Source organism: Rhinichthys klamathensis, unplaced genomic scaffold, assembly GCF_029890125.1.
Source record: "Rhinichthys klamathensis goyatoka isolate OS25496 unplaced genomic scaffold, OSU_Roscu_1.1 h1tg000121l_1, whole genome shotgun sequence".
In the NCBI taxonomy this organism is placed as follows: domain Eukaryota; kingdom Metazoa; phylum Chordata; class Actinopteri; order Cypriniformes; family Leuciscidae; genus Rhinichthys; species Rhinichthys klamathensis.
In genome coordinates, this window is record NW_026606658.1 from 579,914 (window position 1) to 602,325 (window position 22,412).

Consider the following 22,412-nt stretch of genomic DNA (forward strand, 5'->3'; position numbering starts at 1 on the left):
CATAGTGTTTAATAACAAAGTGACATCGCCAACTACTGGCCTGGCATGAATTATACAGCGTTTGTAGTCGTGTTGTCGTTTCAGTACATCGTTGTCATGTACACGTACCCGTAAAAGCCCGATTTTGCTGAAAGTCCTATAACTGTTAGTGACAACATGCCCCACTTTTAGGCAGTGGTTCTGAACCAGAGGGCCGGGATCCATTAGAGGGCTTCAGAAACCTTCCCAGGGGCTTCAATAAGTAACAATTTAAATGTAGCTATTTTAACATTATCATGTTCAAAATACTAAAGAAATAGCCTATTTATGGCTGGAAATTACACAAAAAGGTGACAAAGAAAGATTAACCAAGAATATAGCTTCATTCTTTTTTTTAAACATTTTGACAAAATATTCCATGTCCACAATTATTCAAACCCTTTAGCAATAAGCAATGGCAAATCCTTTATTTTTCATCACCGCTGTATAATTGGTTATACGTTTTTTTTCACATTTCCACTGGGATTTAGGACCACTCCTCTTTTGCAATATTCCCTATACTGTTCAAAGTTCCCTTCGAAGTTTGAACTGAACATGTTCACTCCCTTCGGACTGGAATCTCATTTAAGATGGTGGAATACCCAGTGAAGTCCACTTCGCAGTCCACTTACGCTCGAATTGAACGCACCATTGGTCTTCTTTCTTGCACCTATTTGTATATTGAATTGTAATTAGTCATTTCTTTCCTGCATGATGACAGCAAAGCAACTATGATGCAGCATTTCATTAACATAGCCAAAGCATAAAACCTCACTTAAAGGGGTCATATAATGGTATGCACTTTTACAAGTTGATTGTACTGAAATGTGTGTTGGCAGTGCCTGTACACAACCATCATAAAATGATAAAAATCCATCCAGTGTTTTAGTTTTAATCTCCTTATATGTTTTCCCCTGCCTCAAATCAAGCCGTTCGACCGTGTGACGTCACACGCTCGGAAGCCCCTCCCACGATTGTTGATTGACAGGAGCGTTTCAACACAGACCCACCCTCGCTCGTGAAGGAGCTGTCAATCATAATCTGCGCGGACCGGTGCGGTCAATGTTGATATGCTGGAGCACTGTCTATGAGCAGAATGGCGTCTAAGCGATTGTGGTGTTCTGTTCTTGGGTGTAATAACGAACCCAGCAGTCATTTTAATGTTCCTAAATCCGAACCGCTGAAGACGCAGTGGCTGAGTTTTGTTTTCGAAGGGAATATTCCCCACGAGCAACGTCAATGCTCTCATGTTTGCGCGAATCATTTCACACACCAGACTGCTTTATAAACGAGGATCAGTATAAAGCTGGATTTGCTAAGAAGCTGCTCATGAAAAAAGGATCGGTACCAGATATTCGTGTTCCTGCTGAATCTCCAGAAGAACGGAAGTGAGTGTAACGTTTTATTAAACTTTATATTAATATATTAATCTTTGCAAATCGCTTGCACGCTTCACAATGAATGCGTCTAAGGTTTACACTCAGGGTACATTACGGCATGTTTTCTATGTATGACGTTCTCAATATAATTCATAATCCCACGTTTATACTGAACAACGCGTTATGGTTATTGTGTTATTGAGTTACAAACGGTGTACGCACAGAACAGAGAGGCGGGGTGAGCAAAGCTCATTATCATTTAAAGTCATATGCACTGAAACGGCGTGCTGAAAACAGCTGTTTTTGACCAGGTAAAATAAGTGTTTTCTTACAATACTAATGAGAATTTTTAATTAAAGTATATTACAAACTTTTAATTTAGACCCTAAAGAATCATATTAGCTTGTACAAAAATGGCATTATATGACCCCTTTAAAACCTATAACACTATTATTTTGCTGTATTGCAAGCACAATTTTGAGTAAAACAATAAAAAAAAACAGAAACAAATGCACGTGACGCTGTATCCCTCAGGGTCTAGGTGACAGAAAGTACCAACAAACCTATATGACCTATTTTTATATAACCCATTTATTTCTTAGTAACCTGGAGGTGTTGTGTAAAATTTTAATTTTAGTCACAAGCTCAAATTCAACCATTGTTGACCACTTTATATATATTTTTTTTTAATACTTTGAGCCTTTAAAACAGTTATTAGCCCAAACTGGAGCAAACGCAGCCTTGTCATTGTGCTAATCACCAAATTGCCTTACCAATTTAAAAAAAAAAAAAACACTAATTGTGTGTGTTGGTACTTGTTTTTATTCATATATTCATTAAGCTGCAAAAACAGCTGCTTCCTGTCACATCTGGGACAGAAACATACTCTGTTTAAGAAAAACCATCATATACAGTTGCTTACTAGTACAAAAGGTTGCAAACAGGCACATATGCAAAGCACACACATGATCTGCTACTGTGGCAATTCTACATCACATTCAATTTGATAGTGGACTATTTATTCATTTAAACACATCATGGTTCCTGTCTATAATCCCCATATACATTACAACATGTTAAAAACTATAAATACTATTTATTATTAATGATTTCCAATCATCATTGTGCTCGTAGTTAAAATAGGGTGAAATGATCCGCTCATTCATTCAGTGGAGGTTCCCCTGCTACGAAATTCTCTTCTGTTCAGTTCACACAATGCGATACGCCCCCAATTTCGCCCCCGATTTCTGTGTAACAGTACTCCCGAGGTCATACAGGATAATGGCAGCCTGGGAAATTTCAAATGAAAGGTTTTCTGGGACAGACAACAAGGGCTAGACATACCCGTATAACAGTTCATCGTGTTCTGACCCTCACCAGATATTCCATCTAAAAAGTGATTGTTTTGTATATGTATTATAAGTGCAGTCATAATACAATTACATTAACTTTGTGCCTCATACATAGCAGAGCATGGTAACAAAACCTATATAAAAATAAAAAATAAAAATGAGTCCCATGTGTCGCAGTCAAATCATATTAAGATGTGCAAATAATTTCCAGACGATCACACAATTCTCATCACAGTTTCACGTCACTGCAGTTAGTCAAAATGGCATCCTGACTTTTCCCAAAAACATCATCTGTTATAAATCACTAGGCACAATAGTAACTGAACGTTCTTCCGCATTTTCCTGCTGATTTTGTTCGTCCCAGCTAGTTGCCGGCAGTGGCGGTATGTACATCCGTAATAGAAGAAAAGGTCCCGGGCTCAGTACATCCATACTGATGAGTTCTATGGATTGCGCTAAGGAGGTTAAAGGTCACCGCTTTGGGGTTCAGGGTTCCGGGAATCCCGGCCCGAGTTACGGCCTAGTCTGGGGAAGCGGCTGGAGGCTTTGGATCGGGCAGTTTTGGCTCCACTCTCATTGGCCGTCGGGCTGTCCCTGTTAGAGAACAAACGCAAACACGGGTAAACCCCCAGGGCACTTTGCTCTTTCTTCTCCTGCCTGACTCAGGGTGTTCATTTGAGTTGTAATACCCTTGGAAAACCGATAGCTCCCACCAGGCACCTAAATGCTTAAACGGAGCAGAGGAAACCACAGCTCAGACATGTCCTCTGTGCATTTACAGTGACTAAACGCTCCTGCTTGTCAGAGTCCCCGCTGAAGGTAAATAAACAATGAAACAAGCTCTTCGCGATTACGTTGTTTCCTTATATCCTCACGGGCCGCGCACTGACATCACCGGTAACTCAAGGCTAACAAACTGAAATTGAAAGATGCCTGCGAGTTGAGCGCTGAGCGGAAAGCCCCTGAGGCTGAGTGTGTGTGTCAGAGACAGTGTGTGTGAGTCCTGAGGGAGGGCTATATAGACATCAGCTGCAGTTGATGGTTAGACACTATACATACCCAGCTGAGGCTCACCGTACAGAGACAACTCCAGCCTGGAAACCATGACAACTATGTCACTCATGAGCTGGAGGAGCCTGGGAGCCAGTGGCGATCCTGGCTCACATGGTGCCCGCTCCCAAACTACATAAATATAAATCAACAATGTACATAAAGGAATGGTACTGTACATACTGTACTGTATACCTCTGCTTGCTAAAAATAAGACAAATATTACAAATAAAGTAGAGATATTACAGATCAATGATTAAAAATAAAGATAGAATAATGCAATTAAATACAAGATAAAAGTTACAGTTTTTTTTTTAAATAAACCAATTAAAATTGAAACGTTTATTAGTGGATACCTAATTGGAACTTTATTCTGAAACTTGACTAAATTGCAGGAATAACGCATTTTTGTAGGCCAAAACCCAGAAACCAGTTTCATCGTTCTGAAGTCAATGTTTTTTGGGTTAAATGCCTGAAATAAGGTATGTGGTTAAAAGAAGCTCAAGATAGTTTCATGTTTAAGTCTACAACATAAAATACATCGGTATTACCTCCTTGTGATTCTTTTAAAGCTTTTACTTTAAAGGGTGTTACTAACAAGTGCAGGTAAACTCATCACCTTACTAATCCACTTTTACAGCCATGTATAGTCTTTTTAATTGCACTCTTGCAACTATTCTAACTCAAAAATTTTCCGTGGCATAGTTCGTTTATAGCCTACGTTTAGCTTTTTACTTCTTGTGATTGTATTTAGGCTTTAAAATTCATAAAAGTTAATTTGTGAAGATTATCATGATGAACATTGTAAAAATCAAACTTTTGATGAACACAACGTATATTTATATAGAAATCCAAAAGACTATGGAAAAATCCTATTTTGGATTTTGTTGAGGGAACCAGGGTGATGCTAACTTTCAGGTTGACCTACAAAAATACAATCACTGCAGCACTCTACAGGGAAGGTGCCTTTTTTCTATTTTATTTCTATATAATCTAATTTCTTATTTTGATGGTGCAGACAGTGAGCAGGAAAAGCAAAAGCGGGTGGGAAAGCAGGAAGGTTCTTGGAAAAAACACATTGGGTCACAATTGGAGGTGGCAGGTGGAATGAAGGGCGACTGCAATGTTGTGAGACTGTCATAGATGAGTGACAGAGAAGTGGTGTGCATGTCTGAGAGTTGTGCTCCTGTATCACCAATGTCAGGATCCAGCCCTGCAATAACATTCATGTTTTTTTTGTGTGTTTGTGGCCAAAACTCAAGGCAAAGGCATCATAAACCTGGCTCTTGTGGGATGGAAAGGCTCTGACTGCATCCAATCAAATTCGTACAGTGACTGTGTTTATGTGTGTGTAAAGTGAATGCCAGATATTTTAGGAGTATAGAACCACAGCGAAGAGCAAATAAACGCTTTTGTCGAACTGAATGCACCAACATTTGAAGGAAAACGTGTGTGGATTTACAATACATTTCCAAACAAATCACAACAACAGAAACCATAGTCTGCTTAAACACAATCAACAATATGTTTTCATGTCTGCCAACCTGGAGATTAAACATTAAGTGTTGAATAAAAAAGAAAGAAAGCATTTTTTATATTTTTTAAATATTAATATTTACTGTTTAATACAATAAAATAACCAAATTTGATAAATCCATAGAAAATCCACATACTTTTTCCCCCTGTAAACCACAGTTATTTGCTCTTTGCTGTGGTTGGATAATTCAGTAACACTTTACAATAAGGTTTCATTTGTTAAAATTAGTCAATGTATTAACTAACATGAACTAAGGATGAGCAAAGCATTTGTTACTGTATTTGTTCATCTCTGTTAATGTTAGTTTATAAAAATACAGTTGTTCAATGTTTGTTCATTTTAGTCCACAGTGCATTACCTAATGTTAAAATACAACTTTTGATTTTAATAATGTATTAGTAAATGTTGAGATTAACATTAACAAAGATTAATAAATGCTTTAGAAGTGCAGTTCATTATTAGTTCATGTTAACTAATGATACCTTATTGTAAAGTGTTACCGACAATTATAAAACATCTGACACTCACATTACACAAGCATAAAAACACATGGATACAGTGACAGTCATACCCTTTCTATCCCACAAGGCATCAGTTATGACCAATTTATGCAAAAAAATCTATGGTTCACATACTTTTCCTGGATCATCTTAAAGTGGAGAAAAACAGTAAATTTACTTTTCTGTTCCCAAAGAGGACCAAAAACAACAGTTTAAAAAAGCACCTTTAGCAGTCGGTCTGAAAGCAGGCTAATCTAGCTATTATGATTACATATAAGTAATAGTGTTCGAGAGGTTTCAAAGGAAATTAAATTTGAACAGTAAGCCAGAAGTGTGGTTATGCAACACACATCATACCATGATCGGCTTCTCCTCTGCTGTATTGCTGCTGTCAGACCGGCATAGGGCTGAGAGAGAAAAGAAGAGAGCTGGACGAGGGAAAAGAATGAGGAGGGGAAAGAAAGAAAATACGGGAAAAGTGAAGTGCTGAGCAGCTTTCAATCAAACTTGAGCAGCAGGGAAGAAGCTAGAAGCAGGTAAGTGGGGTTCTGCAATGCCCCCCCACCAGTAAATCTATCCATCTCTCCATCCACAGCTCAACACACACACACAAATGCAGATACTATTCAATGGGTCCTTGCGGCTGAAGGCTGATCTGCAGTCTAAACAGAAGCCTGAAAGAGCCTCCTAATGTTACATAACCTCTAAGAACAGAGATTCAGCTCTTCCTTATCCTTCTATCCCTTGCATCCCTGCTGGAGAGGCTTCTTGTTGTGGATTTCGGCGCATAATATCTATGAAACGAATTTTGAAACGGGTCAACCACATTGAAACCGAATCGAGCATTACTGGATGTGGCCAATAATGCTCAATCTCAACAATCAAATCAACCTGCTCCCTTAGATTTTTGAGCCCAGTGGATTTTGAATAATACAAAACAATAACAATTTTTATCTAAAAAAGTATCACGTTTATATATGTATTTATATATATATAAATGCCCGAACAAAAATTATATAAATACACTGCCGTTCAAAAGTTTGGGATCGGTAAGATTTTTAAAGTCTCTTATGCTCACCAAGGCTGCATTTATTTGATTAAAAATACAAAAAACAGTAATATTGTTAAATATTATGACAATTTGAAATAACTGTTTTCTATTTGAATATATTATAAAATGTGATTTATTCCTGTGATTACAAAAGCTTTCTATTTTAGATAAATGCTGTTCTTTTGAACTTTCTATTCATCAAAGAATCCTGAAAAAAAATAGTACATTAACTGTTTTCAACATTGATGATAATAATAATAATAATAATAAACGTTTCTTGAGCAGCAAGTCAACATATTAGAATGATTTCTGAAGGATCATGTGACATTGAAGACTGGAGTAAAGATGCTGAAAAGTCAGCTTTGCATCACAGGAATAAATTACATTTTAAAATATATCAAAATAGAAAACAGTTCTTTTAAATTGTAATAATATTTCACAATATTAATGTTGTTTTTGTTTTTTTTTATCAAATAAATGCAGCCTTGGTGAGCATAATAGGCTTCTTTCAAAACATTAAAATCTTACCGATCCCAAATTTTGAACGGCAGTGTATGTACACACAAAGGTTTTCAGCATTGAAAATTAGAAATGTTTCTTGAGCACCAAATTAGCATATTAGAATGATTTCTGAAGGATCATGTGACACTGAAGACTGGAGTAATGATGCTGAAAATTCAGCTTTGCCATCAAAGGATTACATTACATTTTAAAATTGATTAAAGTGGAAAAGTTATTTTAAACTGTATTTGACAATATTAATGTTTTACTGTATTTTTGATCCAATAAATGCAGTTTTGGTGAGCATAAGAGACTTTCAATAACATTGGGAAAAAATATCAATCCATCTATTTTATACCCCAGTCTACCTGTATCCTAAACGAAAATGAACTAGTAGACCAAGTCTCACACTTACTCTACTCAAGTGGTTAAAAAGTGTTTTTGTCTTTGTTCATGTCTAATCTCACCTAGAGCACCAAGTGAGTCAAAGACTGTCACTAGAGCTCCATCAAAACCAAAATGACAACCCTGGCTGAGACCACCTTTGCTGGAGGCTTTTTGAAGCAGCCCTCCTCAGTAAAGATGTATAGACCTCAAGTGTCTTCCATTTCAAAGCTGAATTCTCTCAAAGTCTGAAAACGCTTTTTGTTCTACAGACACCTTCTCACAAGAACGTCTTTTAAAAGACCTTCGTCATCCTATACTCAAAACTGACAGTGACAGTCAGGAGATGCCAGGAACGGGCACACAAGAGCTGTTTTAACATGAAAGGATTCCCTGGTTGGCAGCGCGCGCTCACTATAACCTCTGTGCGACAGCTTTTTGCTGTCTGTTTGCCAGGAGGCGGCTTTATTGGCTTGGATATGTAATCGTCAATGTGTTTAAATTGCTGTGAGCATCTATTCCAGGTCTGAGAGCTGCTTCCAGAGGACAAGAACAGAATTGTTAATCACATAAATCGCACTGGCAAATTTATCGAGAATAAACTACCAGTTGCTAGACAGCACATGTTCAGAAACACTGTCAATGTGTGAACAGTGCACTGCATATACTGTACACAAAAGTAATCCAATGCACATAGAGAATGGACTCAAGGACTCTGGGAGCCCCTAGATGAGGGCTATTGTGACTAAATGTGATGTTAATCATACATCACATCCATCTCTCTCTCTCGCTACCTAAAAAAGCAGCTGGACTCATCTGTCCTTAGTACTCAAATTATCTCCAGTCATGCCAAGCAAAGAGCCATTATCTTCTCACAATGTGCCAAGGGTCTCTTTTAATTAAATCAGATTTGATGTGAGGGTAAAATAGTTTTTTTTTTTTTTTTAATTTCCTGTTTGTAATCACGTCACCCTGCCAGTGCCAGCGCTTACAATAAACCATTGAGATGCAGCGTGTGAAAGGAAGTCTGACCTGATAAATCAATGAGCCAATCGGAACAGACAATTGGCTGGTAAAATGCAGGATGTCAGCGGAGTGTAAGCAAATCAAATTTCCTGTTAAAGAACAGCTGTGAGATGATGGTTTTTGATGCATTTGTTCTGTGTAGAGTGGGCAGTGTGGAATTTCAGAAAAAAAAAAAAAAACCGGGATATATTCACTAGCCATTGCAATCTAGCTTAAACAGGTGCTAAAAAAAAGTCTCATAGGTATTTAAATGAAGTCATTTGCATTCTATTCAGCACAAACACACCTGTGCATGGAAATACGGTTTTAGGAAGTTTGTAAAAGTCAGTGCTATTTGCTTGCCATAATTAACGTTGTGCTGTTATCGCCCACGGAAAGCAGGCGGTAAATGGGGTTTATTAAAAAGCGATTTTTTGTGTACTTTTTCTACTCATAATGACAGCAGTAATTCATCAAATGATGATCAAATATTGGAGGAGAGCATTATAATGGGGCATATATCTAGACACTGTGTAGCCAAGTGTATTTTCTGCATTTTAAAAAGCCAATCACAATGGAGCGATACCGGCAGTCATACTGTACTATAGCAATGGTTCTCAAGAAAATTCCAAACGGGCCTCAAAATGACCTAAAGTTATTTAAAATAGGGCAACAAGCATTAAAATAAGCTGTAACAACTAAAATGAAAGATATTTCTTATTTTAATTTACCCCCTAAGCAAGGGGTCCTGTATTTATGAGGTTCAAACGTGTGATGTCTTGTCATGTAAATTAATGAAATCTTAAAACTCCATGGGCATTTCTTTTTATAATGAATATCCATTTTTCTAGTCATGCCAAGCTCTAAAATATTTTACTGGGGAGAAACGGAGTATAAAATATTTATTTTAAAATCCTCATCCTTTAACAGTAAATCATGAACAAAGTAATGTAAATTCACTAGTTAAAAAGAGTGGGAACCTTCAACATTCACCAACATTCAGATCTTCAAACTTCTGAAATCCTTACATTTAATATTGTTGTGGACAATGGGAGGCCTTGGAGTCAGAAAGATTAAGAACCACTTTACTAAAGTATATCAAATTCTCGGTATACATCTGCATCTTTCACAATCTAATATTCAGAAGCAACCCACGAGATTGTAAATTCGGCATGCATATAGCATTCAATAAAAACTTTATGGCCTTATTTGCTTAATTCCTTTAGTGAATCGGGTGCAGCACAACAGACGAATATGTCACTATCAGTGTAATTTCTTTATTTAGCATGCATTCATGGAATTTGAAAGTTTGATTGCCGTGGCTTACTTGAGTGACAACTCAAAATGGCATGTATCTTTCATCGATGTAGGAAAATACAGTGTCATATAGAGTTCATACAGTTGATGGTTACTACATGTGTATTATTGAGTTAGTGTGTGTGTGTGTGTGTGTGTGTGTGTGTGTGTGTGTGTGTGTGTGTGTGTGTGTGTGTGTGTGTGTGTGTGTGTGTGTGTGTGTGTGTGTGTGTGTGTGTGTGTGTGTGTACTCACTGGCAGAAAGGCAGTAAATGCAGTAAGGTCTCCTTTGTGGGCTGGGCAGTGAATTCAGGCAGTGTCTGGATCAGTTTATTCATCACCATACGCAGATACGACTGCAGCTGTTTCCTCCTCTCCTCTACAAACTTGGCATCCTGCAAATTCAAACACATACACATTATAATCAAGTACTTTACATAGTGTGTCTATGTAAAGTACTTGATTATAATTTTAACTGTAGTGTGTTATTTGATCATTACAAATGTGTAATTAAATGTGAGATTAAATAAAGTGTGAACGTAAAGAGAAAAAAAGGATGTGGCAGATCCTAGTCATGTGCAGCAGGTCTTAAAGTAACAACAGCCTTAAAAACCTGCTGCTGTCTGTCATTAATGTAAATCAAAGAACAAAAGACATAGAAAAAAAATCACTCACTGCTCTTGACTGAATAACTCCTGTACCTTTAATAAGGATTAATCTATATTCAATTTAGAATTTATGCAGTGAATACTGTGCAGTGTTTATTAAATGCACAGATACAGAAATTATTCAAGAAATGATTACATTTCTGTATATTTACCTACCTGAAAATCTTAAAGCACTATTTACAAGGGTCAAAATCGATGAAAACAATAACTTTTTGTGCATTTTAGCAGGGCAGGTAAAAATCTGAACTGGCCGGACTGGGCCAGTATAGAAACAAAACTTAGTATTGAATATTAAATAAATTAAATGTTTAAAGCCTATTAAATGTTACAAATTATAGCTTTCAATTATACTGTAATGTTGAATGGCTATAATTAATGGCTAAAAGAAAAACATAGCGCTTAGTAAAAAGATACAATTGAACACATATTTTAAATATAATGTCTTTATGTTGTTTCTACATTATTTGGAGATTCAATGTGAAAGTTTTACAATATAAAAATTAGGGCTGTCAACGTTAACGCATGCGATAAATTTTTCGTCCAGTCTAACGCGTTAAAATATTTAACGCAGCATCCATTATTTTTTGTCATCCTTTGGCTAGCTTTACATTATATGATGCCACTCTTATTCATACAAATGCTTTTAAACCATTTAAGCGTGACAAGACAAAAGAGAATGGACTGCCTGTGAATGACCTGTCTATGTGACACACACACACACAATGCACAGAAAGACGCGCGCCAGTATCGTGCGCACAGACAGCGCGCCAGAATAGTTCTCTTTCGCGCTTGAACGAACAATAACACACAATTATGCCAAATGTCCGTTTTGTCAAGTATCCTCATAACATAAGAACAGTCTTAAATGAGTTAAAAAAAGTCTTAAATGAACGTAAAGAGTTGTGAGAGAATGAGACGCGTGTGAGATCAGCGTCTCTATCAGCAGCGGCAGGTCTTAAAGTGACAGTAGCCAATAATTATGTCTGTCAGTAAACTAAATCAAAGAACAAAGGTAACAGAGAAAATCCTCACTGCTTGAGTAAAGAACTTTTGTAGCTTTGATAAGGATTAGTCTATATTTAATCTATAATATATGCCTTGCAGACTGTTTGATAACTTAATTCAATTTCTGTATATTGTTCTGTTAGACAGGTAAGAAGGGCACAGGTAAATATGACATTAATTAAGGTTTATGTGAGGATTGTTTAAAGTTCACTTAAATTTCAAGTTATATTTTTTGAAGCCTAATAAATGTAAAAAAAAATGTATAGCTTTCAATTACACTGTAATGTTCAATGGCTATAATTAATTTTTCAAAATTGGGGGGGGGGGGGTCATTTTCATGGAGACAGAGCTATATTAGCTGTATTACAATTTCATGACATAGAGCTGTATTAGTATCAGTGATACTGACCTTAATTCATAAAAAGATGCCATTAAACAAGTATTTAAAATATACTGTCTTTATGTTGTCTCTACATTAATTTGAAGATTAACTGTGAAATGATTACATAATAAAATATATCAACTAAATATAAACCTATAAAAGCTGTGTTTTTAATTGTGATTAATCCCGATTAACCACAGAAAAAAAATATGATTAATCGATTGACAGCACTAATAAAAAATATTAAAAACTTTCATGTTTAATTAAAACTGACTCATTAATTACAAAAATATTTTGATTATTTAGTTCAAATTTTTTTATCGATTGACAGCACTAATAAAAAAATGAACATTCTGTTAAATTTCTCCTATCGTGTTCCATATGAAGGTGAGAACATGATTATGATTCATCCAAACATGACAATATCCCTTTAAAAGTCTGTTTCATAAGGACCTGCATTGAATTTACAGCATCAAAACATCAGCATCGCGACTGTACCCAGCATATCAAGCTGATGGATAACCAGATCAAAGTCTGTGCTGTGGTGGGGGTGACATCAAAAGCAAATGAGATAGAACAAGGGACAGCGGGAGAGAGATTGAAATGTTACTAATGTCCCCTATATGACTGATTAATTGGGCCTGATGCTCCAGTTCTTGCATCTTTACGCGTGTGTGCATGTGACATCAGTCATGTCTCACGTGCTGAGGGGAAGTTGACTCTAAAATGCTCTGGCATCACCCACTCCATTAGAGGGGCAATGGCTCAATCACCCAACAATAATAAAGAGCGTTAGAAAGTGTGTGTTTGTGTGCCATCTAAACCACTGTCACCCCGCATTTTAGCATTAGTGTGTCATCAGGGCATGAAGTTCTAATAGTGATCCATCTCCAACAGGCATGAAGAGCATAAAAGTTGATTATGATATGGGATATGTGGAGGAGATCACTGCTGTCAGATTAGCTTACCCATGAGGGCTGTGCCTGCCAGGGCTAATTTAATGCTCTGGCCCACGTCATCTCAGAACTCTCTTTAAAGGTGAGAACCATGACATCAAGTACAAATCTATGCTCTTTGTGCACTTTACAACAATAACATCAAGTGATATTCACTATAAAGTACATTAGGGGGTCTTCAAACTTTATCAGGCCAATGACCCCTTAGAGCAGGGACCACCTGTTTCACAGTGTATTAAAAGTTGCATTTTAAGCCTGACCTAAAAAAAACATGCATACAGTACCATATATATGTATTTGCATACTTTGTTATCATGGTCACATTGTACAAATATCAAATCAATCTATCCATCGTACAAGTATACATATACAAAATATAAATGTATAAAAATGTATAAAAACTGCAACAACTTAAGGTTGGTAAGATTTTTTTTTGTTTTTATTCCAAGTATACATTTACAAATTCTAAATGTGTAAAAACTGCAACGACTTAAGGTTGGTATGATTTATATAATGAACAAATATAATCAATCTAATACAGTTTTTTTTTTTTTAAAGAAATCCATCTAATAAGCCATATATCTAATCATATATCTAATATGGCAAATAAACTTTTTCAAGATCCTTTGATTAATATACAGTTCAAAAGAAGAGCTTTTATTTGAAATAGAAAACTTTTGCAACATTATAAATGTCTTTACTGTCACCTTTGATGAATTTCATCCATACTTGCTGAATAAAAGTATGAATTTCTTTCAAATAAAAATCTTACTGACCCCAAACTTTTGAAAGAACAGTGATGAATAAACTAATGCACACAGCTACACCTAACAGGATAAACTGACTCAAGTGTGTTAGTCTCCTTGAATAGAGACGTGAGAGAGAGAGAGAAAAGAAACCCAAACCCCTTCTAAAGCATTCCTAGTTTGAGAATGTATTATGCTACTAATTGGATTCTATCAAGATAACAAGATACTAAAAAACCCTTTTCACCAAGGGACCAAACACCTTGATAAACAAGCCAAGCACACGCACACATGCTCTTATGGCAAGTGGATTTAATAACTGATGTTTTAAGCTGTTTATGAGTGCAGCTTCACCAGGACCTTCAGAAGATCTGTTAAAACAAACACCCGCTTGCAATTCATGCAAACAACTTGTGGCAAAACCAACAAAGTGCTTCACAATCTCTTAAGAGAATGAAAATGTGCAAATTATTTTCTCAGGCTTCTGTCTTCGGGCCAGTTTTGTTTCTTTCCATAAACGATAGGCTCCTCTCCAAATTCCTCAAAGCACAGTTCTGCTGATCGTCTGTGTCTGACAGCGACAGGCAGTGAGACAGAGAAAATCACAGCCAGACATTACCATTATAGCCAATAAAGACTTGCTGGGGTGCTTCTCCATCTTCAGAGGCTATTGTCTGGACCAGCTGGACTAGCTGTTGCCACACAATGAGTTGTGTTCGCTTTTGTACAAATCACATGTGCAGCATGTATGGACGTGTGCAGATTTGAATGAATGAGACACGTTGTCAAAATGACAAAGTGTGAGGGTGATTCAAGTTGGTACAGCAAAACCCATCATACTCTCCCTGAGAATTAAACAGTTATGACTGAAAGAGGAGATTTATCACGCTGACCCTCCCACTGAAGGTTGCTGTAAAAGTGGTTGTACGGGGAAAGAGCCTCATTCATCCTACAAATAATAACAGATGGAACATATTTACTCTAGCTTAAATCCTTTTGATTCTGTAGTAAAGCAGTAGCCACAAAATTAGATTTTCATCAAGATAATCAAACATTTAAAGCATATCTGTAGTAATCAACCAGGTATGATGTGAGAGGTTATTTACATATTTTCCAGACCGTTTAATCCAAATGACTTACAGTGCATTCAGGATACATTTTGTAAATAAAGTAATTTTTTTCTATGATATCGTATTTTAGTTCATGTTTATTTTATTTCAAGGAGCGAAAATGTTTTTTATGCTTTTAGTTAACTATAATAACCCTAATAAGAAGCAAGCAATTCATGAGAGATCATGTATTTGCTGTGTTCTCTTTCCACATTTCTTGTGCTTTTTGTCACAAGAAAAAAAACATTGCAAGCATCAGGCATGTTGCATATGCATACAAAATGCAGGAGTCATAATTTATTCACTTTGAATAGTGAAAGCAGAAATGGCAAACACTGCATTAATGAGAACAGGGCAGATCCTCCTGGGGCTGTCATCTTTAATGCAAAGATAATGTGGAGTTCAATTAAAGCTGTGCCCAAGAAGCCCGAAGAGACAACAGACTGTCTTCTATATTCTGCGCCTCCCTCAACCTTTTGTTTAAGCCAAATGGTGGGAAATCAATAATATATGATGCAGGTAGCCGGTACCATAATGACCATGTGTTATGGACTATAAAGAACCTTCCAATCTCTTGCACTCAGGAAAATATGGATACAAATGTCTCAAACCAGGTGTTGGGAAAGGCCAATGATGAGAACAAATGGGTCAGTAAATGTACGAAGACCTGCAGAGAGTCAGTAAATAATTCAGCACACAGCAGAAGGTGGGTCAGAAGAGAAAGTCTCAACCTCCAGTCAAGTCTTGTGCACGAAACAAACGATTCAAATGATTTGTGTTCACACACACACAACAAATTCAATTAGGGCTGCAAGATTTGGGGAAAATGTCATATTGCGATTATTAAGGTCAATATTGCGATTTGCGATATAATAAACAAATGGTATCATGAGTCAACTTGCTTGGCTCTAAAGCAAAATGCACACACAGATTAGTGATAATTCTGAAATGTGTATTTCTCAACTCAAACTAGCAACAACAACTAAATGGTTGATAACACATATAATGATCAATAAGCCATTGATGTCTGGAGAAAAATGACCCACCACCCAAATTTAAACATTAATTATAGCCATCCAACATTACAGTGATTCCGTCATTACGATTGAAATCTATACATTTTTTAAAAACATTTTAGGCTTCAAAAAATATACAGCCTGTCTAACAGGTAGGACATATACAGAAATTGAATAAAGTTATCAAACAGCTGCATAAATTATAAATTATATATAGACAAATCCTTATTAAAGCTACAAAGGTTCTTTAGTCAAGAGCAGTGAGTAATTTTCTGTTCCCTTTGTTCTTTGATTAACTTTACAGACAGAAAGCTTTATTGGCTGCTGGCCCTTTAAGAGCCGCCGTTGCTGACAGAGACGCGGATATCACACGCATCTCATTCTCTCACGTTCATCATAAGACTCCTCTTAAGTTATGAAGATACTCGACAAAACGACATTTTGGCATAATTGTGTGTTATTGTTCGCTCAAGCACGAAAGAGAACTGTATTCTGGCATCCGGTCTGTGCAGCGCGCTCTCTTTTGACTTGTCGCGCATGAATGGTTTAAAAGCATTTGCCCGAATAAGAGCGGGATCATGTAACACTAGCCAAATATAGGCAATATACATATGTAAAATAAATATTAATAAAATAGTTATATTAAAATAAATTAATAAGGAATAGGTCCTAAGCCTTTTTACAAAGTCTTGATTTAGTTTTTTTAGTCTAGAATAGGCTATCATGCTTCAATGTTCAAAAACACATAATTTGTTACATATTTTACATTATTGCAGCACCTCTCTTCCCAGTCTGTCAGTAACGCTCTGTTAAGTTCCAGTCTCTATGAAGCCCCTCCTTCCAAAAAGTGCAATATGCTCCGATTGGTCGGCTGGATCAGTGTGTTTTGATTGGTCATCTGCTTTGAGCGCGTTTAGGAAATGTCACTCTCCATAACCGCGCTGGATCCAGGATGGAAAAAACAGCGTCTCTTGGATATGGAGAGTCGGCGACAACACACTACTAACACAACTCAACCAGGCCTCATCCGTTTTATTTTGCGTATAATTTAAATAATTTAAATGAGGAATATTGTTAAGGAAGTTGCCTTTGGAGTGGTCTTTGTTTTTTTGTAGTTGTTGTTGTAACTGCGCAGACTTTTTTCTTGCTCCAACAGCATGACACACTAAAAAAAGCATTATAGGTCCTCTTTAAAATTATTTTATATTTATTTTATATAATAAATAATGCAATACATTACATTTCAAAAAAAATATTATACACAAGGAAGAACTCACTATAGTGGATGTTTGACTACTGTATCTCGATTACATAATTTTTGGCCATCCAAATCATTTGAAAAACTGTTTTAACAGGGAAGAATGTATATTTGGACATGGGCTGTGCAACATCTAAGCATTCCCTCAAAGTACCACTGAATCTCTGCTCTCATTCTGGCCTGTGGCTATAGTACAGTATCATCTCTAAGTACATCTGTGCATCTCAGCTGCAGTGAAGATCACACTGTATGCACCAAAGCGTGAAAAAAAACATGAACATTTGCTCGTTTTAATGGTAAATGTGGGTCATAGAGACGGTCAGAGGTCTGTGATTGTTCCCCCTGGAGACAAGAGATGTGATGAACAATATGAGCAAAATATGAGTGCACAGATAATCTAGATAAAGGTTATTCGTTCATAATGTGAAGTTAGCAAGGTCCTCTGAGAAAAGAGTACAGCTAGAGTTCCCAGCTTTGCCCTTATATAACACATTATTCTAATCAGTGATTATTCATTATAAATGTTAATTCATTCATTTACATACACATTTTCAGATTAAAGTGCATATTCTCATTAAACCTTTACTCTGAAAATAGGTTTGCATGTTCAATAGAGTGTAGAGCTATTTTATATTACTGCATGAAAATCTTCTACATGGAAATCAGTGTATTTTGAATAAACTAAGACGTGTGCTCTTTTCACACTATTATTCTCTTCTACAGTATGTCTCTCTCTAGCCATATACTCTACGTTTTGGGTAATTTAATCAAACCCCTCATTTGCATTCATATCCACAGCAATAGCAGACAAAAGGATGAGGCATAAATTGAAAAACTTATGCCTGTAACCTTATTAAATATAACACTGTTAAGATGCCTCGTATGCCAAGACTATGCTTATTTGATTAAAAATAAAGTAAAACAGTGATATCGTGAATTTTATTTTTATTTTATTTATTTTTTTGCATTTTAACATTTTGTATGTAAAAGTAATCGATATTACAATGAAATGTATTCCCATGATGACAACGCTGAATTTTCAGCAGCCATTAATCCAGTCTTCAGTGTCACATGATCCTTCAGAAATCATTCTGATATCCTGATTTGGTGCTCAATAAATAGTTTTAGTCGAAGTAAATGTCGAAAACAGTTGTGCTGCTTAATAATTTTGTGCAAACCGTAATTCTTTGATGAATAGAACTTTCAAAAGAACAGCATTTATTTGAAATATAATTTTTTGTAACATTATAAATGTCTTAACTGTCACTTTTGATCAATTTAATGGATCCTTAAAGAATAAAAGTATTAATATCTTTCAAAAAATGAAGATGAATGATATTGTAAATTTCTACATTTTCAGTGCAGAAAATGTATACAAATGCCGACGGATCTCTGGATCTCTCCATGGAAATTTGTGGAAACTTTTTGGTGACCATCACCATTTTGGTTTATTTTTACAATTACGAAATGCACACCGAATCACCATGTTGCCAATTCCTTCGTTTACAATCGAATATCGTTGTTCAAGGCTACTACTAGCTAGACAGATGTCCCGACTGTACTGCGCTTCTGTTCTGTGTTTACTTTTTTGGCGCAGTACAACTAACCGGAGTAAAGTAAAATTCCGCCGCTGCTGAGAAACTAGTTCCTGTAAATGTAATGGGATCATTCAGATGCAAGAGTACTTTGATTTCTAACATTATTCTCTCAACAGACATGTACATCGACAGTCTGGCGTTATTTAATAAAAGGGTGCCAATAATTGTGGCCAACGTGTTTTGGAGAAAAACATTTATTTCATAATGTGATTTCCCCCCCACTTTCAATTATTTTACTTCAATGAAAGGTTCGATTTTTGGCAATTTTTTTAATGAAAGATCAAAAGGCGAATGAAACGATGCAGATTTATTTTTTACAGCCAGTTTTGATAATATTTACCAGGGGTGTCATTAATTCTGAGCACGACTGTAAATGCAGTACACTTACATGACGCATTGTAGGAATGACTAATTCTGTATTCATATGGGTATATAATTATACATGTCATATGTGGTCACTTTTTTAATAATTCAGTCAGTTCAGCTCACTTATTCACACTCGTCACTAGAAAAGAAAGTCTGTGCACCCTGGCGTGCCAGTACATTAGCACAAAAAAGTTCTCTCATGTTTTTCTTGTACTTTTCTCTGTATATGAATATTTTTAAGACCACTTCTGCCTCTGTATAAACGGCAATCTCTTTGCTTGTAAGTTGGGGGTGGTATGGTTTAGTGGTAATAGATCTAGCTAGAGAAGTTAAAGATTATAGGTTTGAATCCTCTAAGTGGTGATCAACAGCTAACATTATTGTTCCCAAGAGCAAAGCCCTTATATACTTAATATTGTCCCTGTGACAAGTGTGCTGTAATAACTGTAACTTTAGATTAAAGCATCAACCTAACTACTACTGCTGTAGAAATCACATCCGCCCCTTCTTGGCAAGTAGTTTTTAAATGGCAATGACTCACAAAGGCAGAATAAATAAATGATTCAATTAAAAATTAGTCTCTAGCACTGTGTTCTTAATACACAGAACAGAGCTTGGTCAAACGTGTGACAAGTAAGTATATTATTATGATACACCCAGGCTAAAGTGCACATCAATACACTTATCTGTCTACATATGTGGGCACAGTGAGCAGGTATTACACACTGGCATTGTCCTATTTTGCTGTGAGGCTATCAGCTGAGAGCAGTGACAGTGAGCCCGGTTCCTGGGGAGGATGTGCAAATTATCTCTGTACTGACTCCCTCTAAACAGCCAAACCCCAGACCGCAATAGGCCTCAGATAGACTCGCCAAATCCCTCCATCAGCCTCTCTACCTATGAGTGGATTAAATATACCTACTGCACAAGCGTACACACACACACACACACACACAAAACGACACAGTCACACACACAAACACTCAAATGTGTGGAAAAGAGCAATTTGGTACCAAACACAAATGCATGGATAGATACAACAAGACAAATTAAATTCCAGATTCCAGATTTTCAAATAGTTGTATCTCGGCCAAATATTGTCCTATCTTAACATCATACTTATCATACATCAATGGAAAGCTTATTTAATCAGCATTCATATTATGTATAAATCTAAATTTCTGTTTTTTTGGTCCAGCATTTTCTAAATGTGACTGGTTTTGTGGTCCAGGGTCACATATGGTAAAATTATTATTATTATTTTCTATAATACATTAATAGAAATATATTTGAATAAAAGAGCAAAAAAAATCAATTTTAGAAAGAAAAAATAGTTGATTAAGAAAAAAACAACAACAATTATTATTATTATTTTTATTAGTTACATTTTAGAAAGAAATTAATATTTGGAAAATTGATTTGGTATTAATTATAACAGTATTAATAATTTTACATTATCACATTTAATGAATATATGAATGATTACTAAACTATTAATAATATGTATTACTTGTTACATTAATACATTTCCAAATCAATTATTCTTTTCTTCAAAAATCCACAAAAAAATCCAGCCAGCTAAAAAAATGTACCTTGATGACATATTCACATCAGTTGAACAAAAAACTATGTTAAAATACGTTAGACAACCAAATGTTTAAGATAGGCAACCATAGGCAGAGTGCATGTGTAAGGCTGGGGAAGACTTAGCCTTCCCCTAGACTGCTGGTCTAGGATCAGTTTTCTCTGAAATAACGATAAATTGGCAAAACAGATTTGGTGTTTGCACTCGAGAGTGCCAAAGGTTTCTTTTTACAATGGCTATGTTGCTCAACGCTGCAAAAACACAATCAAAGACATATCTGTTGAGTTATTGAACCCAATGGCCAATCAGATGCGTTTAAGTTCTAATCCATTCACCGCTCACAACGGCTGAGTTTTTTTGTCCAGTGCTGAGTTCTGCACTCTCGCAAATCCTCTTGTTATAAGTTAACTTATAACAAATAAAGTGTAGACTTTATCTAGGCTAAATAAGAGATCCATTGTGCAGTCAGCTTCATTGATTATAGCAGAACTTTGTGAGATCGTGATGACTTGAGACAGGGACTGATTAACATGCCCAGGGCAATAGACCAGCGGGGAGGCCAGGCAAGCTCAACAAGAAATGGGAGCGCTTTTGTTTCGCTGCATTAGGCAATGGTTATTTAATATTCAAATTGGCTGCCATAAATTATAGTGGTTTGTGAACATAGCCGCTTTAATAACAAATAATTTTGCACAAGCGTTTATGCTGGGATGTGTAGGTTGTCGCTAGGTGACACGTAACTTGGAACAAAGAGGAAGCGCGTCTCCTTAGCCTGACTCTGGAGTTGGTACACCCTCCGCCTATGTTGGCAACTGAGCCAAATCTCTATTATCCTAGCCTTGAAACAATGGTCTATACTTGAGCTCTGAGAGTTTGATCTAAACTATCTAAGACACTCTACCTGTCTCAATGAGAATACGACCACTCATCCCAAGAGTTTAACAAGATAACACTGGCTACTTTCCATGATCTCTCAATTATGTCTAAGAAAACTCCCTTAAGAAAAGCCTCAAAATGAAGTCTGTAAATGTGATCCTGATGCAAACCTCAGCTATAAAAATAATCTAAACACAGCTGAGGAGCTTATGAGGTGACAGTTTGACTGGAGTGCTGACAGTCGCCTCTCTTTGATGTCATCATTCTTCCTGTGGTTGGCTGGGCTCAGCGTGCCTCTGCTTGGTAGTCAGGGCACATTTGACGGGTAGGCTGGGGAGAGTTTAGCGTGTTTGCCTGGCGAGCCTCTGACAAATCAGCTGTTTAGGAGCTGTCAGTTTGGCTGAGCAGCAAGGGGCCTGACATGGCCCAAGCAGATGGAGTCATGGACACAACAACACACCAAATCCACAATCCATCCCAAAACACAGAGAGCTTCATGACAATCACAGAAGGAATGAAATAAAGTTACAGTCTCAGAGACAGGAGGATATTATACACAAACTAACAATGTATGGAAGATACAAGGAATATTTTGCTTTTATACATTTGTGCCATTACATCTCTAAGCATTCATACTGTACTTTAAATCCTGGTGGATGATGAAAAGGCCAAAAAAAAAGTGTAAAAATCTTAAGTCATAACATAGCACTGGTTGGAATTTTTGTGAAATCACCAAAGCATCAAATCTACTTGATTCACTTAAAGGTGGAAAAC

General features: G+C 36.4%; 1 protein-coding gene across 1 annotated transcript in view; it reads right to left on the minus strand.

Moving 5' to 3' along the window:
- Positions 1–2,485: 2,485 nt before the first annotated feature.
- Positions 2,486–22,412, minus strand: part of snx29 (sorting nexin 29) — a 121,952-nt gene continuing 102,025 nt past the window's right edge. The window contains exons 20-21 of the mRNA XM_056255418.1: positions 10,329–10,468; positions 2,486–3,343 (exon numbers count right to left, since the gene is read on the minus strand). Of these exons, the coding sequence (XP_056111393.1) occupies positions 3,214–3,343; positions 10,329–10,468 (270 nt within the window). The 3' untranslated portion in view covers positions 2,486–3,213. The remainder of the gene's footprint in view (positions 3,344–10,328; positions 10,469–22,412) is intronic.